This window comes from Antechinus flavipes, chromosome 1 (genome assembly GCF_016432865.1).
Source record: "Antechinus flavipes isolate AdamAnt ecotype Samford, QLD, Australia chromosome 1, AdamAnt_v2, whole genome shotgun sequence".
NCBI classification, from domain to species: domain Eukaryota; kingdom Metazoa; phylum Chordata; class Mammalia; order Dasyuromorphia; family Dasyuridae; genus Antechinus; species Antechinus flavipes.
Window position 1 is genome coordinate 213068964 of NC_067398.1, and position 15955 is coordinate 213084918.

A 15955-nucleotide genomic window follows, 5' to 3' on the forward strand; every position below is an offset into this window, starting at 1 on the left:
TTCATACATTTCCATCAATATTACATGATACAACATTTTAAATCAATAAATTGTAAAAAAATAAAATAAAAACAAATAAATGTATCTGATTTTGCAGTGGAAGATAGCATAAAAGGATTTGATCACTCTGATTAGTAAAGAACAAAGACACAAATCCCCGAGAAAATTATTTGTAATAGTCACTTCATATATCTGACTCTCAGTAAGGAACCAAAGTTCCTTAGGAAATCTGGTTAATTTGGCCTTCTAATGGGATCTTTCTCTCTAGTCTCTGTAAGAATTACTGATCTTTATATGTTGTAAAATACCTACTGACTCAAAAAAAAAAATTTAGTTTTAGAAGTATTCTGAAGCCAATATGAGAATTTACAGATGTTTTATTTTTCTTAGGTTCTTTTATACTTCTTGTGCTAATCCCTCAGACTCCTATCTGACCAAAAATGGATAGAAAAGATGGGAGTAGACTGCACCATCCAATTGCCTAAAGGTACTCTTACCAAATTTGCAGATATCTTCAAAATAATTGTGAATTATTATACTAAGGATCTAAAAAGGTGACCATATGCTGGAAAAGTGGGTTGAAAAAAATGTGAGAAACTTAATAGGGCAAACAAACTGAAAATGACATTGAAGAAAACAAGAATGATCAGCTAGATCAAATTTGCAGTGGGGTCTGTGCTTAAGGACAATTTGAAGGTGTTTCAAATCTCAAGATACATCAAAATATCTTGAAAAAAAATAACTGTCCTGACCAGAGACATTTAGGTGTTGTGGTATTCTGGGCCCCAACTCAGAAAGACCTGAGTTCAAATTTAGCCCTAGACACTAAGCTAAAAGATGATTTGGGGCAAACCAATCTGCCTCAAATTCCTCTTCTATAAAATGGGACTCACTCCTAACAGAACCTACCTCTCAAGATCGTTGGGAAGATATTTCTAAAGCATTTTGCAGACCTTAAAGTTAAAAACCTATAAATGCTAAGATGTTATCACAAAAATGTGATCAAAAAAAGAATGTCAGCAATTACTCACACAACCCATTTTCCCATCACTACAAAAATTATATGAGGATAATCTATATCCATATTGACATTTTTAAGATTTGAGAAAGGAACCAGAAATCTTTTGTACACTATTCTAGAAGAAAGAATGACCACATCTTTGTAGACAAAGGATTCAAAGGTACAAATAATACACTGAGCTCATTGTGCTTACTGTTTATTGATTATAAAAATGCATTTGATTCAATACAGGAAAATGCCACTTTTTTAAAATGCAAGAAAAAAAACAACTGGATCAAGAATGATTGTACAGATGATTAGACAGGCCAGAGAATTGATCCATTTATCTTGGACAGATGCTGTAAATGGACCATGAACCCCATCTATAATTGAACAAGAGCAAAGCAGGCTAGAATGAATTGAGAAATGTAAGATGCTTTTTTCACTGATGCCAAACTTCTTGCTGAAACAAAGACCCATTTTTAAAGACAGTATTCTCCTGGTGATACTGTATGGCTGATTTCTGAAGATTTAGGAAATTGAGGATCACTGAAAAGGTAATGAAAAGGGACAAAGCATAAACAAGCAACAAATCAACAAGTGAATTGTGCAGAAGGATGGAAAGAAATATCATTGGACAAATAACATGGCTAGGAAAAATACAGGCCTGTCATGTAGCAAGAGCAAAGCCAACATCAAGTTTAAGGCCCACAGAGGAAAAGATGGGCCAGTCACATAGAATATGCAGATAAGGATTAAGTTGGGATTTGCATTGCTGTAAGGCAGTACCCACACAGAAGAGATCATAGATCCATCCAGTAAAGCACTACATTGGATTTTTTATCATTTGCACAAATTGAGGAAGATAAAGCTAGGCACCAGTTCATGTGAAAAACACCTCACTACGTTACTGATTGCAACCCTAATTTGAATAGACGGTATCATGTAGAAGCCCAAACCAAAAAAAACCCTACTCCAATCAAATTTAGTTAAGAATATGGTACCCCAGAGTAAGGGCAATGATCATCCTGACTTCATGCTCTAGCAAGTTCACATCTTTAGTGTTTAGGTCTATTCACTAGATTTTAGGACACTGACAACACGGTGCATCCAAAAGAGAGACATCAGGATAGAGAACTGTTAATAATAACAGGAGATTGTTACTGGAGATGTTTATTATAATGGGAAAGAGAAGATGAGGAAGAGGGTCAGAGCTGATAATTTCAAATATATGAAAGGACTGCCACAAGGAAAAGGAGAGATTTGTTTTTGTTTGGTCCCAGAAGACTATAATACTATGTAGAAGAACAACGAGTAAGAGTTTGAAGAATGAATTCAAGCCCAAGTCTCCTGAGAGGAAATTTTCCATGATGGAGTTCTGCAGTCAGGCCAATACCTACTCAGCTGGGATGTTTTAAAAGGAGATTAGTTTTTAGGATATCATCAATGCCTCTTTCAATTCAAGTGAAGGGAGAGAATATTCTTTAAAGTAAGCATTTGTATTATAAGCAATGCTATGAAGGTCATTCATTTTTAAATCTTAGTTTGAAGCATAGCACCTCTCTAGATTCTTATTTTCTATAATTAAAGGCAAACGATTGCCATTTAGAATATTTACTACTCAGCATTTCTTGTGAGCAAAATGATCCTATAACCTTCCTGTTTCCTTCTGCTTATTACAAACTGCAGAAAATAAACTAATAAACTAGTTATGTTGACATATAAATTGATAAACTGATTTGTTACACAGGATTTTATTGAAAATTAATTAGTAAAAGTATTTAACCCTTTTTAAAGAAATAAGCAAAGAACCAGTGAAGTGTGGATATGCTTAAGTTTTCAAGCTTCATTTTTAGCCCTCCTTGCTGAATCCCTATTTCTTTACCTTTCCTCTGTAAAGGTCAAAGAAGATTAAGTGGCAGGAAAGTATAGATGCCAGAGGTGTAGCACTATGAAAGACACCACATAGTGAAATAATTTTAAAAGAAGTGATTCCCATGAGTAATAATTTAAACTCAATATGGAAAAGAAACTGAAACTTAGGTTACCATTTGATGTAGATGAGATTTCTAATATGATCTTAGGTACCTTGAGTAAGTAGTTTTAAACTTGGTGATAAGTTGGTTGTCTTATATACAAAAATCTAAATACAAACAACCTGTTTATTGAATATTTTTATCCATATCCAATAAGGTTACTGCCTTTGCTTTCTGGCTGATGGTTTTTGTTTTTTTTTAGCTTGTAATTCTAACCAAGAAATGAACTTCTAGAAATTCTAACCAGAAATGAACATGGCTACTGACTGAACAATACAAGAACAAGTCATTTGTATTGGTACTCCGACAAGAGTGTACTGTCAAAATACACTACTTAAATGCTTGATTTGGGCAAGGGGCTCAAACAAGCAAAAGTGCCTGAGAAACACTTTCACTCAAGAAAAATAATTAAAACCATAAGTGAAGAGACTTTATATAACATTTAGTCACACTGATCCGGAAAGTTATTAAGAATTTGATCAAATAGCATAGCTGATGTTAACAATACAAGAAACAAGTCAGGTGAAAGGAAATATACTCTGCCTTGATTAGGTGACATATATAAAAGATGAAATTTTTAATTCAAGGACTAACTTTTTTCATACCTATCTACCTGACTTAAGTTAAATTAGCTATTATAAGAGAGAGCATAAGTCTACAGAAAAACAAGTAAATAATCCATTATTAATATTCCACTGATGGGTACATGCTTCATAGTGATATGGAAATGATTTGTTAAAAAAGTCAGAGCAAAGGTAAGCATAAGGCTCTGATAGATCCTATACAATTAGAAAGATTTTGTGCATGGCCCATTGATGTGTGTTGATCAAGGTCCAAGTTCAAAGACTTTAATTACCAGAGGTTGGCAATTTTTTTTTCAAACCTTAAGATAATAAAACAGGTATTAGCAAAATACCAGTGAATCCTTGAAATAAAAAGTAGGTAGTTGCTGGCATCAGAAAATATTTTAGTAAATTTTGCAAAAATAAAGTTTCCCAGTTAAGGAGGTTGTATTCCCTAGTTCCAAATTAATGTCTCTAGCAGATTGGTTAATGAGTTCTAATTATTTCACAAATCTTGCAAAAGAATATTATTCATTTCAAAACTGATGACTAATTAAAGCAGATTATAGAAGGAAAGCTCACTACAAATCTCCCTCATTCCCCAAGATTGCCAAATTTGAGGGTAGGTCACAAGATAGGTAAATTTTCTGCTTTGGGGTTTTGGATATGGAAGTAAGTAAATTTACTTGTGGTTTCCAAATTGCTTAGGAAGAGATACCTACTCAAACCATCAGTCTAGCAATGCCTAAAACTACCTGTGCTAATGAAATACCCAGATTAATTGCACTGTTTTGAGTATTAAATTTTAGTTTTTAAAAAAATGAACTTCATATTGCTTAGAAATAAATAAAAAAATATTCAGAACAAATCCAATATTTTGTCACTCTTCTATATAACTTGAAGCACAATTTTCTGTTTTAACGTGATATCTTGTCTACCTCCTTCCCAATAAAAGTACTAATTGAATAGAATGTAATTTCAGTGTTTATTAATTGTATGACTAAAAGTTCTAATGTTTTATTTTCTTTAATGCTCTGATATAATTTTAAATGTTTCCATTTTTCTGTAAAATGAACTAGTATTGTTCAAACCACTGTTAAGATTTTTAAGAAAAGCATTAGGTTCAGAATCATTTTTGTGTTAGCAGTGCTTTAGGATTTTAAATGATAGGCTCCTAGATTATTTTGTGTTCAAAGACAGAGTCATAACAACTGGTTAGCTATTCAGTAGCTTAATATCCATATTAAACAATATCAGAAATGCTATTCTAATCTTTTGTCTTAAGAGTAGCAACAAAGAGCAATTAAAGAATTTTCCTCTAAAAGTTAGATAAGCCCAAACCAGCACCAACTTCTTAAATCAGTTGTAGAATTGTTATTTTCAGCCTTGCTCATCTAATGTTATGGCTGTTCCTCTCTAAATAATTAATATTTTAATTGCCAGTGTCTAGATTTCTTTTATTGTTGAGATGTGGCAAGGCACACATCTTGGCACAGATATGGAAGGAGACTTAAAACTATACAGACACTTGACTCTTCTTTCTTTTGGAGTCTAATACATAATACTGCTATGAACATATGAACTTCCATTCTATTGACCATTCTTTAATCCTCCAGAATCAACACCACCCCACCAAAAAAAAAAAAAAAAATCCCATGAAAAATGAGGCCTTAGAACTGTTTTAAAAAAAAAAAAAACCACAAAATCACCCTTGCTTTATCCTTATTTCACAATGGGAGTTTCAAACTTTTGTAATATGCTGACAAAACTCTATAATCAAATCAATCATATAAACTGAAAATAGAAAATTTCACTTCAGTAGAGTATAAATATAACTACAACAACTTTTCTAAATGAATAAGAAAACGATACCTATCTGTGACCCTAGTATGAAACTGAGCCAGTTCCTTATCCTTTCTGGACTTGTCTTTGTAATGTAGAAATAATACTTGGATTACCCAACTCACAGTATTGTAAGAAGTGTTTTGTAAGCCTGAAATGCTATGGAGAGGTGAATTATTGGAAAAAGCAAGTACATCACACAATACAAGGAATGATTTATGCAAGTAAATCTGTAAGTGGTCAGAAAATCAAGATATAACTTATCTTAATATAAAATATTTCCTAGAAACACCACATAAACACTCCACTAAAATTAAACTATACTGCTTCTTATTAGTTCGTAATGCCTACTGGTTTCTTCTGAGCTAAAACTGTACCCCTGGGTTGTTAAACCTAAAAAACCATGCTTTACAGTTTTATTCTTTCAATTAAGAAAGAGGTAGAATATAATTATTATGAGGTAGAATTTAACTACATATTCAGTTGCCTTTTATTTCTAAGCTGAGAATATGAACACAACAAACTCAAGCTCAGAATGTGCCAGCCAGACTCAAAAAGTATGCCAGGGAAGTACAGCTACTTCCTAACTTCTAATATAAATATCTAGTGTTTTCCAAAGTTATAATAAAGATTAATCCCATATAAAATCTACTAAAACCTCAAGAACTATTTTTAAATGACCAAAACTGATTTTTCTAGTAAACATTTTGCAAATTATAAGTTTCACAAGAGAACCTGATGTCAGATAATGGTTTTGTTGATTTTAAAATCCTAAAGCACTAAAAATCATTATGGCTCCAAAACATAAATAAGAATATTATCAGTAAATATAATCTGTAGAAGTAAATTGGACTGGGTTAAGCTATCTGATATCCACATTAAGTCTGGCTTTATGAAGGGAAGGAGCCTGCCTAAGGCAGGCTAGGACAAATAAATAGATAAATAAATAAATAAATGGATAAATAATTACATAAACACACACAGGAAGCTAACTGTTTAAGTCTTATGCATTTTTTTTTGTCTTTAAAATGAAAGTCAATTATGGAATATGAAGAAATAGCATTTCTTTCTGCTTTTCCTAAAGGCATTTTGGGACCAAATTAACACACACACACACACACACACACACGCTTATTCTTGGATGAAATTTTCAGGTTTTGTTTATATTTATATCTGCTGTGCACAAAAGTAAGTAAAATGAATTTTTTTCCAAATGCCTGCATTTAAGTAAATCTTAAGCATTAAGAACCATTCAAATTCAGAACATTTTTATATATAAGGAAAAACATGAAGTCACAAATTTGCATGATGCACTGCAATGGCATTTAAATGTGTGCTTCTACTAATGCTCAGTAGTTTAGTATAAAGACTATCTACAGGTGGTAAGATGATGACTTAAAAAGTTTTGTCTTAAGGATGCAATTATACATGTGGAAAGTTTTCAATATTATTCTAATCAGACATATAATTCCTAGTTGTACTTTGTTCTTTTTTCCATATTTATAAAATCATGAAATACATTTATACAACCTCAGACTCAGTTTATCATAGATTTAGATTTAAAAGGGACCATCTTGTTCAATGCCTTCATTTTCTCATTTAAAGATTAGGAATCTAAGGACCAGAGATTGACTTGGACAAGGTGACATAGGTAGTAACAGCTGGAATTCAAGTTCAGGTTGCTGACTCCAAATCCAGTTCTTTCTGATTTTGTTTTATAATTTTTATTTTGGAATATATTTAGCCTTCATTCTTGCATATGTGAACATTTAGGTTTACACATGAGAAAACTAGCCAGATCTGGATTCCCAAAAAACTTAATTTATCATTATTATTAAGAACTATGAAAAATACGGAGGTAACTACTACTGGTCAAAACAGAGCTCTATATAGTGTATATACTAACATTAAAGATTATGTACAGAGTCCAGATCTAATTTTGTAGCTGCTTTTTTTAACAACGCAAGCTTAGTGCCTTAGTTCTCTTTTTTTCAGCTCACAGTAGTTTAGAAGCAGGTTTTTTTTTTTGTTTTTTTTTAATGGTCAAGGCAAACACCAACAGCTAAAAAAAGACAACTGAAAAAACCACAATCTTAAGTCCATGGTCATTTATCATAGTGGCTTACAATTCTATTCATCTTCTAAGAACATTACTGTTCAACAACTGACATTCATAATGATCCTGAATATAATGAAGTTTTTAATCCAGAGTAATGTTTGAAAGACATAAATTTTACCTGGAAAATTCATTTGTGTATAATAATTCATTCTTGGAAAGATATAGGTTAAGGTACATAATTTTACACATCATTTATTGTTAGCTCACAAATATTTGATTGTCATCAACTATTAGAATGTTTCTGTACCTCCTTTATTATCTGCTCTAGAAAATAAAACCAAGTAGGGGGGAAAAAGATCTTTTTTCCAGAGTAAAATCTACCAATGAATGACTAATTTAATAACATTTTTCTACTTGTCCCCCTAATAGTAAAATGTTATCAAGTAATATTGATACCTTTCCAAGGAATAGCTTGAGAACAAATGAAAAAATACTTTAGCACCTTAGGTTAAATATATTATACACACATTAAAACTGAATTTCCCACCCACTTCTCTATCCCTGAATGCAGGCAGTTATGTATACATTTGTTTATACTCAGGACCCTCAACAAAGCCCAAAAGTTTTGTCTCATAATAGACCGTATCATGACTTTTAAGTAAGCTGATGAGGACTATAAAGATATTTAAAAGTGGAATATTCTCAATATACCTTTAAGTTTTATAACCTATTATGAATAAAAATGAATAGATTTAACATGAAATAACAACAGATTGAATTTTTATTACTATAAGATGTAACTAATTTGAAAAAAATTAACTTGAAATAGAAATTATAGAAATTAAAAAAAATTCATTGCTTTAGGTAAAGTACAACACTCCTTATGCTGTTTTCTTTTTCTATTTAATACATGCTGGTTACTGTGCAGTCATTACAGAACATTATTAACAAAATTTAGGATCTACAAAGTCTAAGCAGGTCTTAAAATTTTAATTTTTTATTTGGGGCTTATCTCCACTTTCATTATATAACATCTACTTATTCCTTGAGGCATTTGTTAGGAAATTGTGTCCCAATTAAAGAAGATTTAATTTGCCACAAGTGGAATTCATGCTCAAGGTAATAAAACATAAGAGAAGAGTCTTTAGTGGGTACCTGATAACCCACCTGTGCAGAAAATTATGCCAACACTTTCCACAACGAACTTCTAAGGATACTAAATTGCATGACAGTCACTAACAGCCACTATCCATCCACCTTAAGACAAAAACCTTTCAAATCTCAAAAAACCTTTAGTTCTTAAAACCCAATAATTATCTTTACTGAGAGAGCCAATAAATGAATTGTAAAATGCCAAGGAACATGACTTGACAGCTTTATCCTAGATGAATTTGTCCCAAGGGGACACAATTTGTGGTATGATACTTAAAGTTTCCATGTAATAAATTGCATTTTGTGGTTTCATTTATTTTGGCTAGTAGTATTGTCTAAGGATCTTCCCCCCCTCCCCCCCCCAATTATTTTTCTCTAAATATATTACATAAAGAGATTCTCTGCATGCACAAGAGTGGTTTTTATTATTTCTTGTGGCAACATTTTTCTACAGAAAAGCATCTCCCAATTATATAATACAAATCAGTGAGAAAATGATTAAGTGGACAGAAATTTCCCCAAAATACGAGGAATGTATCTACTGGCTAAAATGAGGCACATTTGTACATTTGAATGATTGGTTATAAGGGCTTATTAAGAAATGTCACATATATTGATTACTGAAATACTAAGATACAAAAAAAAAATACCCTTTTCTCTTTATGAATGAAATTCTTAGAATCAGATTGGCTCAATAGGTTTTGAAACTGGCTTCATTTGGTATAACTATATCAATATTTTTGTAGTTCTGAAGTTTACTGCCTAAGCTAGGATATGTGTTCTCTGGTTCAAGAGCTAGGCCTGAGCTACTACTTAATTTATAATCTTAACTCTTCACAAGTATTCTACAAATATAGATCTACTAAAGTAATATTTTAATACATGCAAGTACCAATGATAGTTACTTAGCAATAACAGTGGGTGAGAGGATGTTTGCACTGGCATGGCAACCTGTGAATAATTGTCATTTCTTGAGGATGGCCCTTGATTGTTGCTCGTAGGCCAATGATTTTCAGGCCCATGATAAAAAAAAAAAGAAGAAAAGGAAGGAAGGAGGGAAAAGAAAAAGGGGGAAAGGACTTCCAGCCCTTGTTTAAATATGAAACCTATTCAATATGTGCTCTTATGTTACATTTCATTCAATACAGTCACAATATCAATAATATCATAACTAGACAATTAGCTTGGAAATAGTGCTGGAGTTCTCAACTAACAAATATAACACTAATGAAACAAATTAAGAGTTCTCAAAGAACTCAGTATTCTTACACACAATTTTCCCCAATGGGAATAAGGGAAGAAAGCAGAGTAAGAGAGGGCATTTTTACTCATTGATTTGCCCCAGGTAGTATAACAATTTCTACTACACTATATAGATTGCAGCAAAGAAGATGACAGAAGTGTCTAAATGATGCTTCTCCCATCTCAATAATAAATGCTTTCTGCTAAGCCAGCAGAACCTTTTTTTGCACCACTGGAAAAAGTCCCTTTCTTCACTTCTCAGAGCTGTCAATAAAAACAAGTATACACAGTAAGGAAACTAGCAATTTAACTTCACACAAAGGAAACAAATTACAGAGACATGACAACATTTTTCTAGTATTTTACAATAAACAAAATCCCTCATGTTGTGAAAACTAGTATAGCAATTTTAATAAACTTCAAAGGTCATTATGATAAAATCTAATCTAATACGTATGAGAACATTTTCATTATCTAGTCTTTATAGTGAAATAATGGCAATTTAAAAGGGCCAAATGAATGGACAAGATAAAATTTTGCTTGTAACAACCAATATGCCAACATCAAAGTTCTAGGTTTTATTCGGTACTAGGACCAGTTTTCTTCTACCCCAACCAAAAATCCTGCCCAATGTCTACAAAGAGTCACACCCAAAGAAAAGTCCTGACAAGAGCTACTGTGCAACATAACCAGAGGAACAATGGCACAGGATCAGCAGGAGCAGAGGAATGCTGAAGAGGAAAGACAATGCATAGAGTCTGACTTAGAGATGTAGTATCAAACATCCAGTGCTAGACTGAGTACTCCTATGTCATTGTTAGGATGTTCATGGACCCCTAGGAATGAGGATTCCTTACACTTACAAGATCTATAAAGAAAATACTTCACCTAAACTGAAGTAATTTAGAAGTCCAACACCAGAAGAATTCCTTTTTTGATGTCAGTTGTGCCTAAAACTTTGGCTGATACAAAGATACGCGTCCACTAAGGCACCCTGAGGCAATCTGACAATGTGTAGGAGAGAACTTGGTTGTCAGAACCACATCATTGTGAGAGTAGAGAGAACGAATTTCCTGCAAAGGACTAGCTTCTTGGGGTAAGCAGTCAACAAGTTCATTGCACTGAGTGTCAAATCCCAATAAGCGGATCCCATAGCCATGTGGAGAAGAAATCATTCGACCATCAGGGCTGAAACAAAGTTCTTTGATGTACCCCCTGCCTACATTAGCTTCCTCAATATAATGAGTCAATCTTAGAGAACAACGAGGTGAGACGGGTCGTACTGGAGCCCCTTCTTGGAATTCATAGACACAGGTCCACTAAAGAAAAGAAGAAAGGAAATGAAAATTAGTGACTCTCAAATGCTTCTTTTACAACAAACTCACTTAACAAATTCAGCATCATCATGTAGAGGTAAAAACATGGGATTTGTAGTCAGAGGACCTGGCTTCTAGTCTTAGTGGGATAAGATGACCTCTATGTCTCTTTCAGCTCTAAAGCCTATGAATCCTATAAAACAAATGAAAAATTTTTAACCAATGGAACTCATAAAATCATTGTAGAAAACAGATAGGTGTCCCAAAATATGTCTCAGAATCCCCATCTGACTTTCATCTAAAGAACAATGGCTAATGTGACTGCATTCTCTACTTTGAAGTTTTTTTAGCTTGTTCTGTACCATAATAAATTTAATTATGTACAGCACTTTAAAGCAGTGAAGACAGAAGCTGGCCAAGCCTCTAATTTCAAAAAGTATCAAGAAAAAGGCAGTCCTCTCAAGTCCTATTTCCCTATGCCTTTTGAGGAGATTGGAATAGCAAGTGGTAGTGGGAATTGAGCAAACCACACTGATTCCACCTTGTGACTCAATTCTTGTAACTTAGTTCTCCCTTTATTCAATTATGGGTCTAGTCCAATGTCTGTCTTGAGGGAATTTTGAGAAAACTTTATTGCATTATTTGACCAATCCCTATGTGGCTATGAAGATGAACCAACTCTATCTGTTGTTTAGAGATTCTTCTAAGGATCCATTGTATTAGGATGATCAGAAATCTAGTCAGACTCAAAAGATGATACATGGTTACGTATGCCTTTTCTGAAAACTGGCCCTGTACTGATCAGTTATTGTTTCCATGTTCTTCTGACTGAATACAGACATTTAGGCTTCTTACACTTTTTCAAGAACATTCAAAAGATGGAACTCTTCAGTTTCTTACCTCCTGATCATCTGTATTACTAGAACACCGTAAAAGAGTAGCCCAACCTTTAGGATGTAGTTGTAAAGATGTAATGCAGTTACCACGATCCCTCTCACCAGGAACTTCTGGTGTTAAAACTTCAAGACTATTACGAGGTGACACACCTAAACAAAAATTTTTTAAGAATGGTAAATACAATTCAGTAAATACAATTGATATTAGAACCTGTACTATAGTAGGAATCAAAACATGGGTTTGCAGTTGTTCAACTGCTGTTATAAACCTTTACAGGTTCCATTCTCAGACATTCAACTTAAAAGATAAGATAGCTAAATATGAAAAGTTAATAAGCAGTAATTCATTCTACTTGCTGAGTTGAAACTAATTCATCCCTCCTATGATTCAGATGAATATTTCATTTTATCTTCTAGAGGTTTCTTTTTTTTTTTATATGTTATGTCTCTCATCTAGCTAGAATCTAGAATTCCATTTTAGATTACAATTAGTTTTTTTTTACAGTGTACTCATTAATGTTCTTGATATTTTACACTTAAAATTCATTACCATTTTTTATTCCATAAAGGAGCTTCTTAAAATTGATCAGTACTGCATTAAATAAATTAATCAATTAATAAAAATGCTAACAGTACGATAGAGAAAGAGCTACACAAAATCTTTCTGGAAGGAATCTGGCAATAGAAAATAAAGGCTACCAAAATTGCCATGTCTTTGGTCCCAATAATTCTATTTTCAAAAATTCTTTATTTCAAAAAACATAGCTTGTTAATGTTAACAATTGTAAAATGTATCTGTTGAAAAAATTTTCATAGCATTATTACGTATGAAGGTAAATATCTGAAATCAACCTAAGTATCCAACAATAGGAAATGCTTAAATAAACTGTGGGATATTAGTGTAATGAAATGTTATATAACAATTTGCTGAACAAATAAGATGAGTGCAAATAAATCTAGAAAGACTTTTTTCAAGAACAAAACAGAATTAAAAAAAAAAAAACTGCAGAACCAGAAGAAAGACCATAAACTTATGAAAATGAATGGACAAAGAATTCTAATAGCAACTTGGGAGAAAGGGAAGAATAACTATAGTTCTTTTATTGACATTTAGTCATTTTTCTAATAAAATATTTCATTTTTAAGTTAATACACATAAAAGGCTTATTAATAATAAATGCCAAGTTTATAACCAACAAAGTCTGCAAAGCACTATACATATATTAGCTCATCTGACTCTCACAACAATCCTGAAGTCCAAAGAGTTAGGGATGTTCAGAAGACAGTGCTGCAGGCTGCGAAGTTTTATAAAATCAGTAGAATTTAAAGGTAGAGAGGACCTAAATTACAGAAAGAAATGGCATAGGAAAGATATTGTGTTCATTTTGAGAAGCAGCTGGAAAGAAAGGATAGAATTAGATTATATTTCATTTTATTCTATCATCTTGTAAAGCAACTAAATATGAACTAGATTTTATAGATAAGAAAACAGATATGAAGAGGTCAGATGATATATCCAGATAATCATCTAGTCACAAACTAACCAAATGAGAATTAGAAGCAAAACCAGGATTAAATTCAGTCTTTTGGCTTCCAGAGTCAACATTCTTTTCCAGATTAGATGACACAATCTCTTCATAATCAAACAGTAATACAAATCCAATAAATGACTATGCCTAAAGAATTCAACAATAATAATGTAAACTTTTTTTTAGAGTTTACTGAGATTAATAATTTTTATGGATTAAAACTAAAGAGAAAACTACCAGTTTATTTAATGAAATCAATTTTTGCCAGATAATAAAATCCTATTGTTTTACATGCCTTCTCGTTGAGAGGATCTTGACACATTTTTGTCAGATAATGAACCAGAATCACTATGATGACAAGGTGAACCAGAAGTTCTAGGCGTAGATGAACTTGGAGAAGTAGCCGCATCTTGAAAATACAAAAGAACATCGAGGTAAATGTAACAAATCGATGATGTAACCTATTGAGTTTTTTCCCTACTTCTGAACCATTCTTTTAAAATAGCATTCAAAGTACATCATAATAAATATACTTGTCACACTGCAACTAAGATTAAATATAGCAAACATAACCCAAACACTGGCCTCCTTACATAAATCTCCTTCTTTTAACTTAAAAGATTTAATTGAAATAAAAAAGGAAAACAAAAAACTTTTGGTTAAAGGATCATTTCTTCTGAATTTGAATAAGTTAAATATATGAGTTTAATCAACTTAAACTTATGTAAAGTTTTTATTATATATTATTTCATTTGAACCACATAACTCTATGAGTTAGGTACTTACGGTATTATTACCTCCATTTTACAAATGAGGAAACAGAAACTTGAAGAGGTTAAGTGGCTTGTTCATAGTAATGATGGTAGTAAGTATAGGAGAGAGAATCTGAACTCAGGTCTTCCTGATTCCAAATCCAGAACATTTTCCACCATAGCTATACTCAATGTCTCAATGAAAATAATTTGTTGCATTATGCATACTGTTTTCTAATGATAAAAAAGGAATAGATTCATTACTTGAATTTCCTTGTTGGGACCAATTCAATGAAATCTGACTTCAAAAGCATATTAAAATTTTAAAAAAATTATTAATCATCTTAAAACCAAGAACACTGTACCATTTAAAAAACTATAAAGGATTACAGATAGAATCATGGATTTAGAGCTTATCTAGTCTGCTCAATTTATTGCAAGGAAACTGAGGCTAAGGAAAAAAAGACTTCTCCAAAATCAAGATAATAAGTGAAAAAGGTAGGACTTGAACCCAGATCTTCCTTTCAAGGTCAGCACTCCAGCCACTATATCATATCACTTTTCATTCAACCTGACTATTAAACTGAAACTTATCTCTCCAAAATTAACAGTGATTTTATATGAAAAATCCTAAGGTCTTTTCTCAGTCCTCATTCTTCTTAAAACTTTACAGCATTTGACACTATTGAATACTCTTTCCTCTGGAATACAGTCTCTTCTCTGCACTTTTGTGACGCAGCTTTCTCTTGGTTCTCTTCTTACCTAACTGCTTCTTTCCAGTTTCTTTTACTAGAAAATGATTCATATCCTATCTGCTAATAGGAAAGGCTCTTTCCTGGCTTCTTCAGTAGAAGCTCCTTGCAATCACAGTTCTGATGCAAGTAGTATGTATTATATTCATGAAGTATGTATGTGCATAAATACACACACATATACAGACACACATGTGTGTATGTTTGTGTATCCATGTATGCCTGTAATATACATACATTCATTCATGTATATATAACACATGTGTGTGTGCATATATATATATATATATATATATATATATATATATATATATACTCTTTTAGAACAGGATAGTAAACTCTTTGTCTTTGTATTCACATCCAGGGTGTCTGGTACATAGTGAGTGCTTAATAATTGCTTATAGATTAGCTGATGCTACAGAGAGGATTTATGTTTCAGGATGTCCTCTGAGGTTTTCTCCATTTCTGGGATTCTATAAAATATTCCACCCACCCATCCAGCCCCAACTACAAAGTCTATTGTGAGGCACCATGACACAATGAATAGACAGTTGGCCCCCCAAGAAAATCTGGCCTCCAAACTAAAACAGCTCACATCCTAGGCAAGTCAGGAATTAGAAGACAATATTATTGAAGAGCAGCTGGAGAGCTGCATTGGTAGGCATTTCCTCCCTGGAGACCAGTTCCCAATGTTCACCTAAAACTGATCAACTCAATTCCTGGCAACAAAACAAATAAAAAAAACCTAAAAACTTCAATTTTCTTCATCTTTCCTTATTTTCCAGCCTGCATTAATAATCCTTGTCATTAATCCTA

The 15955-nt window shown here is 32.5% G+C and overlaps 1 protein-coding gene across 2 annotated transcripts in view; it reads right to left on the reverse strand.

Moving 5' to 3' along the window:
- The window catches only part of DCAF10 (DDB1 and CUL4 associated factor 10), a 67381-nt gene that overhangs the window by 5524 nt on the left and 45902 nt on the right, over positions 1 to 15955 (reverse strand). Inside the window, exons 5-7 of one of the 2 annotated variants that reach the window (XR_007953421.1) lie at positions 13931 to 14044; positions 12111 to 12256; positions 10783 to 11213 (exon numbers count right to left, since the gene is read on the reverse strand). Coding sequence is in view for 1 of the 2 variants with exons in the window: in XM_051995829.1 (XP_051851789.1) it covers positions 10845 to 11213; positions 12111 to 12256; positions 13931 to 14044 (629 nt within the window). In the remaining variant the exon portion in view is untranslated. Of the gene's footprint in view, positions 1 to 1201; positions 11214 to 12110; positions 12257 to 13930; positions 14045 to 15955 lie in introns of those variants that run through there. The other variant, XM_051995829.1, reaches the window with a different exon arrangement.